At 47.9% G+C, this 17,459-nt stretch overlaps 9 protein-coding genes across 9 annotated transcripts; 2 read left to right on the top strand and 7 right to left on the bottom strand.

Annotated features, from left to right (window-relative positions):
- Window positions 1-1,018: 1,018 nt before the first annotated feature.
- On the bottom strand, window positions 1,019-2,343 carry N7537_005800 (uncharacterized protein; the record flags this gene model as incomplete). Its single annotated transcript, XM_056896857.1, has 4 exons — window positions 1,019-1,199; window positions 1,289-1,714; window positions 1,770-1,839; window positions 1,902-2,343. The coding sequence occupies 4 exons, from the start codon at window positions 2,341-2,343 to the stop codon at window positions 1,019-1,021; spliced, it is 1,119 nt and encodes a 372-aa protein (XP_056752642.1).
- Window positions 2,344-4,279: 1,936 nt separating this feature from the next.
- On the bottom strand, window positions 4,280-4,519 carry N7537_005799 (uncharacterized protein; the record flags this gene model as incomplete). Its single annotated transcript, XM_056896856.1, has 1 exon — window positions 4,280-4,519. One exon carries the CDS (start codon window positions 4,517-4,519, stop codon window positions 4,280-4,282), a length of 240 nt encoding a protein of 79 aa, XP_056752641.1.
- A 591-nt stretch (window positions 4,520-5,110) lies between these two features.
- N7537_005798 (uncharacterized protein) lies at window positions 5,111-5,371 on the bottom strand (the record flags this gene model as incomplete). The annotated part of the gene is made up of 1 exon (XM_056896855.1): window positions 5,111-5,371. One exon carries the CDS (start codon window positions 5,369-5,371, stop codon window positions 5,111-5,113), a length of 261 nt encoding a protein of 86 aa, XP_056752640.1.
- Window positions 5,372-5,733: 362 nt separating this feature from the next.
- N7537_005797 (acetyl/propionyl/methylcrotonyl-CoA carboxylase subunit alpha) lies at window positions 5,734-8,275 on the bottom strand (the record flags this gene model as incomplete). The annotated part of the gene is made up of 5 exons (XM_056896854.1): window positions 5,734-5,784; window positions 6,030-7,656; window positions 7,718-7,815; window positions 7,871-8,069; window positions 8,124-8,275. 5 exons carry the CDS (start codon window positions 8,273-8,275, stop codon window positions 5,734-5,736), a joined length of 2,127 nt encoding a protein of 708 aa, XP_056752639.1.
- A 75-nt stretch (window positions 8,276-8,350) lies between these two features.
- N7537_005796 (uncharacterized protein) lies at window positions 8,351-8,554 on the bottom strand (the record flags this gene model as incomplete). The annotated part of the gene is made up of 1 exon (XM_056896853.1): window positions 8,351-8,554. The coding sequence occupies one exon, from the start codon at window positions 8,552-8,554 to the stop codon at window positions 8,351-8,353; it is 204 nt and encodes a 67-aa protein (XP_056752638.1).
- Window positions 8,555-9,368: 814 nt separating this feature from the next.
- On the top strand, window positions 9,369-10,906 carry N7537_005795 (uncharacterized protein; the record flags this gene model as incomplete). Its single annotated transcript, XM_056896852.1, has 4 exons — window positions 9,369-9,452; window positions 9,518-9,990; window positions 10,049-10,151; window positions 10,211-10,906. The coding sequence occupies 4 exons, from the start codon at window positions 9,369-9,371 to the stop codon at window positions 10,904-10,906; spliced, it is 1,356 nt and encodes a 451-aa protein (XP_056752637.1).
- Window positions 10,907-12,549: 1,643 nt separating this feature from the next.
- On the bottom strand, window positions 12,550-12,780 carry N7537_005794 (uncharacterized protein; the record flags this gene model as incomplete). Its single annotated transcript, XM_056896851.1, has 1 exon — window positions 12,550-12,780. The coding sequence occupies one exon, from the start codon at window positions 12,778-12,780 to the stop codon at window positions 12,550-12,552; it is 231 nt and encodes a 76-aa protein (XP_056752636.1).
- A 1,621-nt stretch (window positions 12,781-14,401) lies between these two features.
- N7537_005793 (uncharacterized protein) lies at window positions 14,402-15,392 on the top strand (the record flags this gene model as incomplete). The annotated part of the gene is made up of 2 exons (XM_056896850.1): window positions 14,402-14,473; window positions 14,577-15,392. 2 exons carry the CDS (start codon window positions 14,402-14,404, stop codon window positions 15,390-15,392), a joined length of 888 nt encoding a protein of 295 aa, XP_056752635.1.
- Window positions 15,393-15,523: 131 nt separating this feature from the next.
- N7537_005792 (isovaleryl-CoA dehydrogenase) lies at window positions 15,524-17,113 on the bottom strand (the record flags this gene model as incomplete). Its single annotated transcript, XM_056896849.1, has 6 exons — window positions 15,524-15,938; window positions 15,989-16,266; window positions 16,334-16,569; window positions 16,628-16,722; window positions 16,801-16,888; window positions 16,936-17,113. The coding sequence occupies 6 exons, from the start codon at window positions 17,111-17,113 to the stop codon at window positions 15,524-15,526; spliced, it is 1,290 nt and encodes a 429-aa protein (XP_056752634.1).
- Between the last annotated feature and the right edge of the window lie 346 nt (window positions 17,114-17,459).

Raw genomic sequence — 17,459 nt, 5'->3', positions numbered from 1 at the left:
GGGAGTCTTTGGCCCCCATACTGACACCCAAAGTATAAGGCATCAACAGCCTCATTCAAAAGTACACAGTAGGCGACTTGTTTTCTGGTTATGGTCGTTGAGGTACAGAGCTGCAGGATATAAAGATAATTTGGTGAATCTTAACTGAGTGACTTAACGACTCCTTAATGTCTCCAGTCGGGCAATACCGGCAAGCGCAATCTCCGCAACGCTCTGGACCCAAATAATTAGGGTTTGCGGCTTAAAGATCGCATCCATGGATCCGTACAAATACAACCTTGGAAACTACAAAGGTCCCGAGCCCGGCCATAATGATCTGAGTACTTAGGCACTTTTGAAATATCAACTATCATTAATTACATAGGCATTCCAATCAACCGATCTATTTGGCTTAAGATGACATTAGGGATGTTACAGCCAAGGAGTTTTCTTTGATGTCCATACTAGCAAATAACCAGCGATCCCAACATTTTCCGACTAAGCACAACAGTGGCGGGGAAATCGGAACCTGTTCCGCCGGGATTCCCAGTTCCAGGTCATCTGCATCCCGGAATGCGGGTGAGTCAGATTAAGCCTATTAATACGTTGAATTTTGGTATTTCGCAAGGAGGTGCTGGGATAGCTAATTAGCTAGACAGGGAGTGGATGTTTCAGATTTCCTTTTTCTGGGTAGGACCTAGGGGTCTAGACCAGCCATCATAACATAGCTCTTCTTATGGAGAGCTATGGATTCCATGGTTCCAAGGTTATTATAAGCTCCCCCACACTACATGATTCAAGCTATATTATCATCGAAAGCAAAAGAAAAGAAGAAATTCAATCGACTTTTGAACCAAGTCACTCTGAGAAAAGAGAGACGGATTGGCAGAGTATTTCTCGGGAATTTGAGGCTCCAAAAATGCAAAACCCAAGATGCGTGACCAAATCATGCCGCAGCTCATGGCATAACGTAAGAAAAGCTAGTATCATACAACAGGAAAATCACAAAGTGACATTAAATAGCTCACAGGTAGCATGCTTAGGTCACAGTGTAGCCACCGTCAACGCGGAGATCCGCCCCAGTGATGTACTTAGAGGCATCACTGAGCAGGAAGGTAACGGCACCCATCAGGTCCTCAGGTGTACCCATCTTACCAGCGGGGATGAGGGAGGTCCATTGGTCGCGAAGCTGGGGGTTCTCGTCGAGGATCTTGCGGGTTCTGAATAGTGAAAACAGCATTAGCAACAATTCCTTTCCAGAGATTTCTTTACTCGAATGTATCTCGTTGTCTATGTAGGGGGTACTCACAGAGCAGTAAGCATATAGCCAGGGCTAATGCAGTTAACACGGATATCATGACCAGCCCACTCCACAGCGAGCGAAGCGGCAAGGTGACGCACAGCAGCCTTCGCAGCATTGTATGGAGCCTGGGGCTGGGGAACATTAACGATAGAGCCAGACATGGAACCGATCATGACGATGCTACCGGGCGCCTTGCGCTCCATCAGGTGCTTGGCAACATTAATGGCGAAGAGGTATGTGCCATCGACATTGACGCCCCACAACTTCTGCATACGGTCGAAGGGGTAGTTGATAGCATCGAAGTTCTCGGTAAAGCCTGCCGAGGTAACCAGGTTATCGATCTGGCCGTGCTTATCCAGGACTTCGGCCATGGCTTTGCTCACGGAGTCGGGATTGGCAACGTCCGCGTAATGGGCGGTTACATTTGGCATGCTGTTTGAGATTAACCAGTGCAGCGGGCTAAAACGGCATGACAATGGATACTTACTCTTCCATACCGGGATTCTCCTTGCGGAACTGTTCGATCAACGAAGCAGCTGCGGACTCGGCTTCGTCCCCTGTGGTAGATGTTAGAATGAATCGTCTGTTCTGGTCATTAGTACTGGTTGTAGAAACATACTGTTAAGATCGATGATAGCCAAATCTGAGCCGGAAGCGACAAGGCCTTGGCCCATGACCAGACCCAAGCCACGGGCACCACCAGTCACCACACTGACTTTCTTCTCAAGGGAGAATTGGGCCAGAGTACGCTTGAAATGCATACCGCCGCGTCCTTGGGCCACAGGCTGGGCGGGCATCTCGCTGTCGGGAGGGTATTCGATGTGTACGCTTTCATCGGTACGAGCGAATTGACCCTCCTTCTCACCAGAAGCACCCCCGGGAGCCTTGGTCGTAGCAGAGAGGATGGGATCCTTTGCGGGGTCATCGCTCTTCTTCTTTCCGAGGGAGGCAGTGTTTGAGAGGGGACGAATGAAACCCGTAACTGGGCGAGCGGCTGCAAAGGCAGGGCGGGCGGTGTTCAGGGCCTTGATGGCATTGCGTGCGACTGTAGGCTTGAACATTTTGAAGGTCACAGCTTCAAACGCACTGAAGCTGTGGGAGTAGAAGGTTGGGAGAGATGCGATATATGATTTATGTGCGGATAATGGAATTGGAGAGAATTGGTACTGGGGAGAGGGAAGGGTCTATCCAGGGGAAGTTGAAAGTCTCAAAGAAAGCAGGTCATCGGACCTCACTTTTTTTAATTTTTTTTTCAGAGCTCAAGGGCTGGGGAATGCAACAATTGCGGTGAAAAACAAGCCAATGGACAGCGGACGTGGGGCTATTGACTGGAGGGAGCTTAATTTGTCCTATTTTGGTCTTAAAGGTGTTTTTTTTCTATTCGTTGACTTAAATCATAGCTTGAAAATATAGAAAGACGCAGACCGTGATGTCAGATCGGCGGGTACCAGTTTCGCGGTATCATATTTTGCATGGAGCACTTTTGATGATTTATTAAAGTACTCTATATGCTATATAGGGTTCTTCTTATTCAAACCTCTCAATGTTTAGAGCCTGATCTTAAAACTGAAATCACTATACGTATCTTGTACTTTTACTTGTTATTTTCTAAAGGACCAGTCACTTTCTGCAATTCGGGGACAACTCGCATTTGCCGTAGGCCAATGGAGAGCTCGGATTGACCTGACTGTGTCATGTGTCATGCAGTTTGCATTTTGCAATTTGCCACCGAATAATATTCTATGGGATTCGGTGAATAAATAGAGCTCATATAAGTTAGGGTTACAGGGGGAAACAGTCTAGATTCCGACTATTCTCGAATATTTGAAGTAAATAAAAGGATGTCCGGGGTAAATAGTGGACCATCCTTTTTATGTGGGGATTTGACCCCGTTGGCCCCGGTTTTGTAACCCCACCTGGGCACCGGTCTTTGAGTATACAGTCAGATGACTATGATTCTCAATTAATTTGCTATTATTACTGTTTTCATTGTCCTCACTTGTTTTCACTTCAGATCACTGAATGTCCCGTTTCCTAGGGAGGAACTCGATGCGTGTAAAAACAGGAGGGATGTGCGACGTACAGTCATGTTGCATAAGTATTTGCACCCCAGTACTTTAGGCCCACTATTTTTCTGCCGGTTAAAACTTCTCATTTTCTAACTAGCTAGTAACTAGTATGCCAACCTTCGTATTTAATAACCTCTTCCACCCGGTGCGGCATAGTCTCTGCTAAATTTATAAAGTGGTGTACTGTGAGATTCTCCCATGCATACTGCGCTGCATCTACTAGCTCAGCCCAGGTCTCCTGGTTGTTAGGCATTTCTCGTAACCAAGGCCTTAGCCTTAAGATATCTGCCTTTAATAGCGCCCAGAGGTTCTCAATTGGGTTTAAATCAGGTGAATAAGGAGGCCAATCCATAACATTTACACCCATCTCGCGTAGTAGTTCTTGAACTATATACGCAGTATGTGTAGGTGCGTTGTCATGTTGGAAGATAGCATCTTCATTTGCAAGTAAGGTCGGAAGAATACCACGATAGAGATTATAAATAACCTCTTTTGTAATACCCTTCCGCTCTATATTTAGATCTCCGTATAGAGGAATAAGGCTAGTTTTTCGTGGAGTACCTAAGAAATAGGCCTAAAACATCTATTTTGACTGCTTCCCTTTCGAGAGTGTCATTTGAACCCCGTGATTCCGATTCTGAAGCTGATCCTTAGGAGGAATAAAAGTCTATTCCTTCCGAGTACCTTGTCTACGTTCAACTATAGTCTCGTCCGACCAAAAGACCCTTCTCCAATCCTCTGGTATAAAGTGACGATATGTAAGGGCCCAATTAAGACGTTTCGTAGCGTGAATAGGCGTAAGATAGGGTCGATCCATCTTCCGCCATTTTCGAAGGCCTATTTCATGGGTTAAACGCCAGATCGAGTGCCTTTTAACCTTATAATCGACCTCAGCAAGTAGGTCCTCACGCGTAATATCCGGACAGGACTAAATAGTATCATACACACGATCTCGGTCCTCTTCAGTAAGCTTCCGAGGGGGGCCAGGGCGAGGTATTGAAATACCGTGGACGCGCTTTGCTTCCTGGCGTAAGGTATAATGAATGGTTGAGAGAGGAATATGAGGGTATGCATGCTTTTGAATACGTTTAGCACCCCATTTTGCTGAGCGTTTTAGCTCACATATACGCTCACGAACGTACGGTGGAAGCTCTGGGCCACGGGCCATAGTAGTATATAGTATAGGGAAAGAATTAGAAAGGTAAAAAAATAGGGGGAAAGGGGGTAGTAATTTTTATAATACTAGTATACTACGCGCTGCGCGCGCGTGGTTTATACTAGTAGGAATAGGCAGGCGGTACGAAAGAGCGGTCAATGGTGGAGGTACTGGGGTGCAAATACTCATGCAACACCACTGTAAATCGATGCGTCAGGTGGGCTTAGAACTGATACCAGTTTGCATTTGTTGAGGGTAGCACACCGACAACAAGGGCTGGCCGCGCGGAATGGGAATCCCTGCTAACATTGAATGGACAAACCAGTTGCCATTTGGTTCTAAGAGTCTCGTCGAGAAGCTTGACGATCTTATCCTTAAGACGGTGAAACGCAATAGCAACCTCGGCTGTTAAGTGGATCGGGAACAAATTAGGGATATAAAAGTGGTCCCCGTTGACTACCTCTACCTAGATCTGGAAAAGGGTATAGTTGTCTGGAAGAGTAATAAGGCCGTCTTTGATAGACCCTAGGGGCACTAGATGCGAATGATCACCCGTAACAATAACGCGAATCGGGGGAAAGCTGGCACTTGGGATGGTCGTATTTAATATCTGAAAAGTGACTCCGCTGGTAGACCATACTCGTCGAGGGTGTTAGAGATATCTCGGTGTAAATGCTGTGTAGGATCTTCCTCAGCGGCTATGGTGGTGAAGTTAAGGGCTGTCGGATCGGGGTTTAGGAAGCTAATACTTCGAAATGGGTCGGTACGATAGAGGCATTGTTCGATTCCCATATCCCCTTCGTTATCCACCGACTCCCGGAAAAGGCAGCGTCGCTTACGCGGACTTGGAAATGCCTCCGCCATTTTTCTTGCTAGCTGGGCAGCGAAATACGGAAGAAAAGATATTGAGGAAACGGGAGCGATTCAGAAGCTCTGAAACAAAGTACTAGAGACAGATTTGGTGGTAAATCTGACAGGAAAAAAGGAAACGGAAAAAGTATGGAGTTACGTCTACCCATGCATTACCTGGATCACATCCTTTATCTAGACAAGGCAGGTACAGAATAGTGCTGTCATAGGGCAGTGGGCGGTCAAAGGGGGGTCTAAAGTTACGGGTGGGAAGGCAGCTGTTTCTGGCCTCAAACCACAACTCCTCATATTCTAGTTGTAACATATTTAGAAGATTAAGACATAAACCTGTGCGTCTTGATACTAGAAATCCCCCTCTATTCGGAGTCGGCGAATTCCACCAGCGGCGTTCCACTTTTGCATTGGTCCTGCAAGGCATGTTAGCTAGTTGTTCTTGAATCTTCATGTAGAGTCCCGGGGTCTTTTTTTTCCCTCTCTCCCCAGCTTTCAGTTCCGAGCAGGGAAAAAAAACAAAACAAAACAAAAAAACACAGTCCAGAGAGATAAGCAGGGGGCGCAAAAATTAAAACAAAGATTCAAATGAAACACAAAAGATGTCACACAGGTCCGAGTAATTCTAGATCAAAGTCAGGGGGAAAGGCGCGTGACTTACTCCTTTTTTATGCACGATCCGTGCAATGGTGCCCCGTTGTGGACTACGAATCACCGTCTCCATCTTCATGCTCTCGATAACAACCAACGGCTGATCTTTCTCCACCACATCTCCCGCCTGTACCTCCACCCGCAGCACCTTGCACGGCATCGGGGCTAGGACGCTGTTTGTTACATCCTTCAGTCCCAATGCCTTCTCCATCCACTTAGCCCGGGGCACCGTGAGCCGGTACTGAGTCCCACGCTGGAATGCGATAATGGTGTCCTCGTCTCGAACCACTGTTGTATCTAATCGGGTGTGCGCGAAGAACGATGTGACAATGTGTGACGCTGGATCCAGGCGGCTCACCACCTGCTCAAAGACTCGTCCGCTAACTTCCACGTTGAATGTGTCATCTGCTGTCTGCTGCACTCGCACACTGAACGTGGAGCCGTCGGTAGACCCTGGGCCGCCGCTCTCAGCAAATGACAATTGTCGCTCTTGGTAACTAGGAGTGAACCCGACCGTTGAGCCTGCAACTCCGGCTGAGGATCGTGCCCCTGCGACGGCGTCGCGGTGTAGACAGGCCAATGCAACCTGCGCCAGCACCTCCTCCTCAATAGTCTTCGGGGGGAAGAGCTCTTCACGGTGCTTCTCAATGTAACCGGTCTCAACCTCACCAGCGATAAAATCTGGGCTCTTGCAAATGACCTTTAGGAATTCTATGTTGGTCACGGGTCCTGCGACTTCATACTCCTCCAAAGCAGCTGCCAACTTGCGGAGAGCTTCCTCACGATCTGAACCGCGCACAATAAGCTTGGCGATCATGGGATCGTAGTGGGCTGAGACATCGTCTCCTTCCACAAAGCCTGCGTCAATGCGAATGTCATCCGAAGTAGCCGGCGTTCGCACATGGAGTAGACGTCCTGAGTCGGGGATAAACCCCTGCGCTGGGTTCTCGGCGTAGATTCGGGCCTCGATGCCATGGCCACTCTGGGCGATACGCTCTTCCACTTCTTCTTGCGTAAGGGGCAGCTTGGCTCCTTCAGCCACCAGAATCTGCCAGTGGACAAGGTCCTGTCCTGTGACCATTTCAGTCACAGGATGCTCGACCTGGAGACGGGTGTTCATTTCCATAAAGTAGAAATCTCCAGAGTCGTTATCGAAAATAAACTCCACTGTACCAGCACCTTCGTAGCCGACGGCCTCTGCAGCCGACCGTGCCTTTGCCCAGAGGTCCTTTCTAGTTGCATCAGGGAGATGAGGCGCCGGAGATTCCTCTAGAACCTTCTGGTGTCGCCGTTGAATACTGCAGTCTCGCTCTCCTAGGGCAACGGAGTTACCATGCTTGTCTGCAAATACCTGGACTTCGATGTGCCGCGGTGTGGTGATGTACTTCTCCACCAGCACATTGTCATCTCCAAATGAACTCATGGCCTCTGACTTAGCTGACTCAAGCTGAGCTTGAAATACCGCCTTGGAACTGGCAATACGCATTCCCTTTCCACCGCCTCCTTTAACGGCTTTGATAAGCACAGGGTATGTGATCTTGTCAGCCTGCTCCTCGAGGAAGGCAGGGTCTTGATTTTGACCGTGGTAGCCTGGGACGCATGGCACACCGGCAGCTGTCATGATTTCTTTGGAACGGCTAGTATGGCACAACTGGTAAGCATATGCAAATAGTCATTCGAATAGCACAATGAATGTACCTCTTATCACCCATATCCTCAATTGCCTTATATGGCGGGCCAATGAAGACCAGCCCGGCCTCCGTACATTTTCGCGCAAATGCAGAGTTCTCACTCAACTGCATATCATAGTTAGCATCGCACCTAGAGTCTAAATATTCACAGCCAACTTACAAAGCCGTAGCCAGGGTGTATTGCCTGACACCCTTCTTTCTTTGCAATCTCAATAATTCTGTCGCCATCGAGGTACGCCGACACCGACCCCAAATTAAAAGCGAAGGGGGAGCTCAAAGCATGTTGAGCTCGGCTATCCGGATCGGTGTAGAGGGTTGTTACGCGGATCCCACGCTCCGCGGCAGTGCGTCCAACTCGCCTAACATGTCGAAGTTAGCAACATCAATTATACTTGATTCAGTGCCCAACATACAAAGCGATCTCTCCTCGATTGGCTATAAGAATTGAGTCCAAGGACTTGGTTGTATTTGATGTGTTAGCGGCCGATGATATAGCTCGCGACGTTCTGCGGGCCGCGGTCGGGGTTAAGCGGGGGGTAATGCGGAGAAGGGATGAGAGGGTCATGACGGTGGAAGAACAGCCTTTCCAGCTGTAATGAGATCTTTACAGAAGGTAATTTGGTTCACAATGTAAGCATAATCAAGGTTCTTCGAAGGGATAAAGTAGAGAATGGGAAATGCTCAAGGGTTTGGAGAAGCTCTTGTTGAGCCGACGCAAAGCGAGATTGCGGGGAAAGCCGAGGGTATGGAATGACATAATCAACCGCTTTGGGAAATGCATGGTCACGAGGTCTTCCACCCACTCGATGTCTGCCTCAATGGCTGGCCGAGTGGGTAAAAACATGATGGCTGGTTACTGGGTAAAAGTGTGATTATTGAGAATACCCCATTGTTGAAATCCCCATGGGGTAAACTTGGAGGGTTTGGATTCTAGGGTTGATTATAGGACGATACACCCGTTTCCTTTGACGGCCCTTGGTTTCTATGCTGGATATATTGAAAAAGATGTAACGCCATATACTTTCGATCTTATCTTACAGTCTCAACATCATGCTTCAGGCGTTTTTTTTTTTTTTTTTTTTTAAATAGGGAGGTACTGGTAGTCCTGCGAACAGCGATTTTATGTTATAGTTTGGTCAACTCACATATCAGCTCCTGTGTTACTCAACTGACGAGTATCGAGGCTTCCAACTTATCCGTCGAGCCAAGACCATGGTAAGATAAAGTGAAAAAATACTACGATAAGCATGTGAATTCCGTTTCGGGAGATACGAAGAACTGTAGATCTATCTTTTGTCCTGCAAGGTCATGGAACAATAGTAAACTCACTGCTCATGAGGGCAATCTGCCAGCACACATCTTAATAATAACAGAAAGTATTCAAACACGGATATGCAATCCTATAACACTGATGTAATCCCGGTGATATGCTCCGGACAGAACTTCCTTGATAGGAATTGCTTATCTAGGCCGTAACGCACTACCCAGGTGAGTCAATCCAAGCGGAGTAACTATACCTTTAGTTGCACCGACTATTAAAGAATGTGTTTGTGGGCTGCAATTATATCTTTCTCGCTCCTAGATCATAACTCGCTTTTTAAAATTGAAAACCCAACAGCAATTACCGTGTTGGGCTCTGGCGTCAACATATTATACCAATGATGAACCCTTTCAGCCTAGTGAAACAATATATCTGGGAACAGTCCCAGAAACCAATCAAGGAAGATGTATTCGATCCAAAAGTATGTAAATCTAGATAACTTCCGACACTTAACCAAAACTTCGCCTCTAAGATTTCTTCTAACAGGTGCACCTCAACTACACCCCACCTTCAAAGAAATTTTCAATGCAAGAATTGCTTCTAAGCCAAAGTCCAACTACATCTCCCATTGCAGGAACAGTGCCATTTCCATTATTGTCAACCGAAGGTGTCAAAGTCTACAGAAGGGCCCTATTCCAAAAGGATGTTATAGACAAATGTGCCAGCTCACCATTCCCAGGGACTTTGGTCCTCCGTGATGCAGCGAAACAGTCAAAGTTTGTCAATGACTTTTGGACGCACCCGGAGACAATGAGAATTGTGTCTGAAGCAGTCGGTGTACCTCTGGAGGTGGTGATGCCAACGGAAATAGGGCACACTAACATTCAAGTTGAAGGCACTACAATCGCAGAGATGGCCAGCAATCTTAAACCTGAGCCGGCGGTAGAAAAGCTCGAGTTGAGTGCCGAAGACCGAGCTTACGACCCTTTGAAAGATGCTAGTGCTATCATTCCTTGGCAGTAAGTTCATTTCCTAGCCACCTTGCTTGTAACAGTAACAAGTCTAATTGGATCAAAGCTATGACTCGTATCCTTACGTTTGTGTATTGATGTTGAGTGATACTGAGGGTATGATCGGAGGTGAGACATATATCAAGAAGGGAGATGGCGAGGTACAGAAGGTGCGTAGGAATTCATCTTGTTGAGACTGGAACATCCTTACTAACCAAACACTGTGAAGGTTGAGGGCCCCCAACTTGGCCATGCTGTCATGCTCCAGGGCGGCGAAGTCTGCCATCTGGCTGCCCGGGCGAAAGGCGTGAAGGAGCGGATATCGACCATTACTTCATACCGTTCTACGATGCCGAATGTTTATGACTCCAGCTATATCACCAACGTCCGCCCTTATGCGGATACAAGTTCTCTATATCCGGAATGGACGCAATACCGCCTGCGAAAATTGAGAGATGAGCTTACCTATTATCTCGACAAGATGGAGAAAGAAGATCCCGTCCAAGAGAGAAAGGATATACAAAATCTTATCCATCAGCAGATTGATTATCTCCAACGAACCTCTCGACAGATGGTTCACCCCGAGTATACTCAGCAAATTCTGAGGAAGTATGGCAGGCCGTCATACTATGATGCACCTAGAATCTGGGAGACTGTTAAATCACTGCCAGGATTCGAGAGGCTTGCATCAGCTGCAGATGAGGAACGATGTTGGCAGCCGGAGAGCATCTATTGGATGGACCTCCTGAAATCCGTTGAAACAATTCGGTTAGGGAAACCTCTTCAGAGTGCTCTTGGAACCGCTGTGCGGGAGAAGACAACGAAGTACTATATGGGGGATGAACTTCTACGACAAGGACTCAATGAGGCGTTTTTGGATTGGTTGGGATACTCGGGTATTTGGGAACTTTACTGTAACATTTGATCGGAAGGAATTGAGTCAACTACCACCATGAGATCTGAAGTTTATGCCGGCGGCTAGCTTTCAAGTTGCGCAAATATATTCCCAACCAAGACACATCCCCCATCCAACGCCAAACAGGAACTAGCTGTACGATGATTGTCTTTCTACTATAGTACAAGACGATATACATTCTACAATACATAAAGAATCCAAGTGATAATCATAATTTGGATTTTATTGTGTTGAGTCACCGGACAATCCGAAAGAGAGGTGCCATGCCCTCCCTCGAACCATCCAGCAACAACTATATAATACTCCTTTCACCGGACCGACCGAAAGAGAGGTGCCATGCCCTCTCCCGGACTGTCCAACCACACCTTCTATACATTGAAGCCCGGTTGCCATCATTCCATACAAAAAGTAGAGAGCTCAATATCCATCTTCGACATAAATTCGAGGCCTCGTTAAAACCAGCTCGAAGAAAACCCTGTGGGATAAATACTGCCAGCTGGAAAGAGTACCTCGTACATAGATTGGATCCAATTTCCTCCAATTTCCCTTGTTTTGCCCTGAATTTTGTCCATTGTTTTGTTGTTTTGTTGTTTTTGGTATTTTGGGGGTCGGTGGATGGTCATCACTCCATCCACCTTGACCATAAATCTGGCATTGGTGTTGTTTTTGGTATTTTGGGGGTCGGTGGATGGTCATCACTCCATCCACCTTGACCATAAATCTGGCATTGGTGTTGTTTTTGTTGTTTTTGGTGTTTTGTTGTTTTTAGGTGTTTTTGGGGGTCGGTGGATGGTCATCACTCCATCCACCTTGACCATAAATCTGGCATTGGTGTTGTTTTTGCTGTTTTTGGGTGTTTTTGGGGGTCGATGGATGGTCATCACTCCATCCACCTTGACCATCAATCTAGCATTGGTGTTGTTTTTGGTGTCTTTGTTGTTTTTATGTCTTTGGGGGTCGGTGGTGGTCATCACTCCATCCACCGAGATCATCAATCTGGTATTGGCGTTGTTGTTGTTGTTGTTGTTGTTGTTGTTGTTGTTGCTTTTGTTTTTGTTGCTTTTGGATATTCATGCTGGCGATACCGACATTGGTGTTGTTTTTTTTTGTTGTTTTGGTGTTGTTGGATATTGATATTGGTTATTTTTTGGATGATTTTCGTTGTTTTTTCGGGGCTGGGGCAGTTCAGTAATTGTGTTTCTTGCATGGCGGCCCATGCCCATTTTCTTCTTCAGGTCGGTTCGATGGGCAGGTAAGTTCTCTCTAGGACTTAATGGATGGCGCGGGCTGCCATGCCTGTTTTCTTCTTCGGGTTCGTTCGATGGATAGTGGTGGCACGGCAACCCATACCTGTTTTCTTCAGGGTCTGTTTAATAGGCAGTTGAGTACCGAAGAAACAAGAGGACACATCGGATGGCATGGCAGCACACGCCCATTTTCTTCTTCAGGATCGGCTCGACGGGCATGTAAGGACTCAACAGATGGCATGTGCTACCATGTCTGCTTTTTCTTCAGATTCGGTTGAATGTGCAGTTGTGTCCTCTTGTCTCTTCAGGACTTATAGGTGGTATGGGTTGCCGTGCCTGCATTATTTCATATTTTCCTTTTCGGGGCGTTCGGTGGGCAGTTGAGTCCCCTTGTTTCTTCAGGACTCATCGGGTGGCACGGGTTGCCATGCCCTTTTCTTCTTCATGTTCGACGGATTCGATTCCTCCAACAGATTCTTTCCATTCCCAGACGGCAGTGTTGAGCCGTCCATGTTTCCAAGAGATTGTCTTGAGTTGTCGTGAAATTGAGGCCTCATTAAAACCGACCAGGAGAAAAACCCGCGTGGGGAAAGCTTCCCGGCCGGAAAGAGTGCCTCGAGTGGTGCATCGTACCATGTTGGTACCAAGGACATCATGGTGAATGCCGAACCGGGAGAAAACCACGTGGGAAAGGCTCCCGGGTGACTTGAAGTGGTTCACCAAGAAATGCTCAACATAGTTGAACGTCCAGCCGGCAGGAAACCCAGTGGGAAAAACTGCGGGTCTGGATGGGGCTGAGAGAGACATCGACAGATGTTGATTGAACCGGTCCCACACGATGCCAACTCCAGCTGGAGGTATGTCTTTCACACATCGGAGTATCGAAACAGGTATCAGTCACAAGGTGGGTTTTAGAGCCCGAATTATCAGTTCCGAATGAAGACCACAGGCGCCGCAGTCTCCACCTAGTACGTCAAACCGGGTATTAAGAATACGAATGCTCGGTGTTCGAAGAGATACCCGGGCCCTGGGTCACTCTCTAAACACCGGCGAAGATGAGAGAGGGTGTGAATCAAGCTTATAAGCCCCCAGCAAATTGCTTCACTGAGGACATCAAACCCAGATACAGGAATCGCGGATGCTCAGTACTGTGAATAAAGGCTAGGGCCCTAGCCTCTACCCAAGCACTGAGGTGATGAAATTTACAAATTTCAAAATTCGAAGCATACAGGTAGTTTCTTCCAAAAGACTTTGGTTGGTTTATCAAATTGAATCCTCTTCAGCAGGTGGGAGTCCCAGTTGGGACGAACGATGGGGGGCCCGCGGAGGTACATTGTGTGGGATGGTTGTAGAAGGAAAGAAAAAAAGGAAAGAGAAGGGGAAGAGGACTAGTATATATAACTTCGTATGACGTAGCCTCGATAGCGTCCGACATCTATTCAAGTAATCCACGTATGTTCTATGAGATGAATGGGCTGTATAGTTTAGATGTCCGGTCCGGATAAAGTGTATACGGCAAAAGGCATAGTACTTCAAACTCGCTTGGAAGACTAGTACATTTAAAGACTATTACCTGAACACTTGTAATACTGTAATTAGAAAATGGTCGAAGTTATTTGGTGTCCGAATTTTGAATATTGCGCGCATCTTCGATATAATCGTTGACCGCTGCTATATAAAGAACGGAAGGCGAAGTCAAAGTGTATGGAGACCACGAGAGCTGGCAGCCATTCCATGTAGAGAAAACCTAAAGAAAACAGGAAAAAAAAACATGCTTAGCATGAAACAGAAACATAAAGAGAATCATAAAATCCCTGTCTTTATCGAAGTTAGGAAAAGCTGCACTGATGCCTTGTTTATCAGGCCTCAATATGCTCTGCTTTCTTCCATAGCAGAGTCCCTAGGTATACCCCGATGCTCATTGGCAACCCCATTTTCTTTCGTCTTCTCCGTGGCCAAGACTCTCGAAGACGGAACACAACAAAGATGAGCCCATAGAGCCATAGGGTAAATGCGATGTAGATCTCCAAAGTGGAGAAACGCCAAGGCTTATGTTAGCAGGACTGCCATCTTCTTCAATGCACGATCAGTTCGATCTTCCTTCGTCACGTTAGCTGTGCATCCTCGTTTTGCTCGTGCGATACATATTTTTACTTGATTTACTTTCGTTCAAGTCTTGTCATTCATTTAACAAACACCCCGAAACCCTCGCCACTCGATCCTCTTTCAACTTTTTTTTTTCGGTATCCACTCCACGATGTCCGACGACGATGAGTACTATGAATTCGAGGATGATTACATGTACGAGGATTTAGGCCCAGATATGGTCGTAAGTCAAATTTTTAAGGCGATGCCCAGATCAACCAGTGCCATCAGTTCTACACAAGAAAACAAGACCAATTCAGACCCTAACCAAAACTTTGCTTGTCCAGGACGATCTCGCCGCTTCCTCACACTACGAAGCCGCCCTATATGAAGACCCTGGCATTGATGTCGAAGACTATTTCAGCGACTGGGACTATTATTCAGACGATTACCACGACGATGACGCAACCGTCGAACAAAGCGCAGAGAGAAAGAAAAGAACCGAGGTCGCAGCGACAGCACCACGACGAACGAAGGCATCTGCCCGTCTGAAGAGCCCCATCGCCAGAGTCCCACCGACGAAATCTCCCCTAGTGCCGGATATCACCTCTTTCCAGGGCGTGGTGTGGAAAACGCCTGCGCTAGACCGGGACCAGGACGTTGCCATTTTGTACGAGCCGGATACGGGCGAGAAAGTCGCGCTTCTAGAGAACTGGCGGGAGGTCTTCAAATCTGCCCAGCCGGTGCTGGATAGGTCACGTCTGAAAAAGCGAAACGTGGTCGAATCCAAGCCTGTCGATCTGTCGCTGGCTGACGATGAAATGCTCGCTGGTGACGGCACGGACGAGCCCGATAGTGAGGACGAGATGTCTGATGTTATCTCGTCGGATAATTCGGCCGTTGATACTGGGGATGCTTCGAATACAACTCCGGACCCGGATCCAGACTCGTTCCGCTCGATGAAGCTGTCTTCCCCGCCGAAGGTCGTGATTCCGTTAAAGAGAGGGCAGAAGCGGAAGGCCGTTGTACAGAAGGATGACACCGACGAGGACACGGCCTCGCCTCGTCCAAAGAGGGTTGCGTTGCGTAAAGGCGGCGATGAGAAGGCCACAAAGCGTGGTGCGGCACCGCCCGTGCGTAGGTCTGCTAGGCAGAAGAAGTAGGACGGTTGTGTTGGTAATGTTGGATATAGGGCTATTTATGACATGTACAACGACTAAAATGAATTTGCATATACTCTCCAAGGAGATAGCATCGTACCTAATAAAAGTAATTTTGTGTATAATTCTCTTGCCTAAGCATACTCCTTGTTGAATGCGCGGCCAATGACCATCCTACGGATCTCGCTTGTACCGGCACCAATCTCATACAGCTTCGCGTCCCTGAGAAGACGCCCAGCAGGGATCTCGTTGATATACCCGCTGCCTCCCATGAGCTGAATGGCATCAAGCGTGCATTCAGTCGCGCGTTCAGCGGCGTAGAGGATTGCACCAGCGCAGTCCTGAGTGCGGACGGTCATCTCGCCAGGTTCCATGGCGGCATTGTCTACCTGCCGTGCCGTGGCATAGGTGTACGCACGCGAGGCAGCCAGCTTAGTGTACATGTCTGCAAGCTTACCCTGGATCAGCTGGTTGTGGGCGATCGGTGTACCGAATTGCTTGCGCACGTGTGTGTAAGGAAGGACAAGGTCAAGTGCGGCTTGCATGATTCTGCAGAGTGTTAGAATGTGAGAGGTACTCTGTGGTATGGGATGGCTCACCCTAGTGGTCCTGCACTCAGGACGAGTCGCTCCAAGTCCAGACCCTCCATCAAGACGCGGACACCGCGGTTCAGCTCACCCAGGAGGTTCTCCCGTGGAACAAAAACATCCTCAAAGATAAGCTCGCCTGTGTTAGAACCACGCATACCCAGCTTGTCTAGCTTACGCGCGCATGAGAAACCCTTGAAGTTCTTCTCGACTATGAACGCTGTGATACCTTTGGACCCTAGTTCAGGCTCTGTCTTGGCATAGACGACAATATAATCGGCATCAGGGCCCTGCAGGAAAGTGTGAGCAATGAGGTCGGACCTTCCAATTCCATCTATACCATCAAAAATGACTTACGTTGGTAATCCACATCTTGGTTCCGTTCAAGAGCCAGCCTCCATCAACCTCCTTCGCCGTGGTCTTCATGCTGACCACATCGGAGCCAGCTGAATGCTCCGACATCGCAAGAGCACCGACTTTCTCGCCTGATAGGAGACCGGGAAGAATACGCTCTTTTTGTTCCGTGGAGCCATTGAGGGAGAGTTGGTTCACGCAGAGTTGGGAGTGGGCGGCGTAAGAAAGACCGATGCTTCCTTTTATCCAGAGCCGAGGTCAGATCGATTCTCAAATAGCATATACTGGAAGACTTACCGGATGCTCGGCTAATCTCTTCCATCACCACGCAATGTGCCTGGTAGCCCATACCCAAGCCACCGTACTCCTCGTTGGCTGTGACACCGAGGAACCTTCATATGTGTTAGTATGCGCTGTATAACACACTCCCTTCTTGGAGAAGAGAGCCGCCCACTCGAGGGAACCCATACCCAGCATCACCCATCTTCTTCCACATTTCCGCTGGGAACTCATTCTGTTCATCTGTCCGCGCAGCAACATCGGCTGGAATCTCTCGCCCTACAGCGGTTAGAAATGCGACCTGAGCAAGACCATGGGTAACGTACTTGTAAAATCTTGCACACGTTCTCGCAGCTCCAGAAGATCATCCTCGGACGGAGGTGCAAAGCCCGTGGGGTGTTTTGTTGAGATGGAGCGGAAACATGGGGTGAGTGCGGGGATGCGGTTTAGCCGCACCGCGCGCGTTGATGTGCGAAGGAGAGAAGGGAGGGTTAGGGAGGCCATGGTTATATGACAGAATGTAAAATTCAAAGTAGTCCGGGGGAATTGTCTATGGGGAGGTGGACCTTTTAAATATGTGTGCGGGTGCGGTAGTCCTCGGCGCGCAATCAAGGACTCGTTACACTCTTTGTATTGCACGAGTTTCCCACCTTGGAACATACAAGTCTTGACGTTTTGGGATTTCCGGCCGATATTATGGTTTATCTACAAGCTAATTGATTGTCTACTCTATACTCTCTCTGCTCCATCAATTGTATAACATCCTTTGGTCTTTTTTAGTCTTCTCATGGGAATGATGATGGCCCTCGGGTATAAGCGGCAATCGTCGCACCTCCGCATTTGGGGAAAC

Source organism: Penicillium hordei, assembly GCF_028827395.1.
Source record: "Penicillium hordei strain IBT 12815 chromosome Unknown utg000003l_segment0_segment0, whole genome shotgun sequence".
Classification (NCBI taxonomy): Eukaryota; Fungi; Ascomycota; class Eurotiomycetes; order Eurotiales; family Aspergillaceae; genus Penicillium; species Penicillium hordei.
Note: the sequence above shows the minus strand (reverse complement) of the source record. Positions and strands in the feature narration are given on the sequence as shown.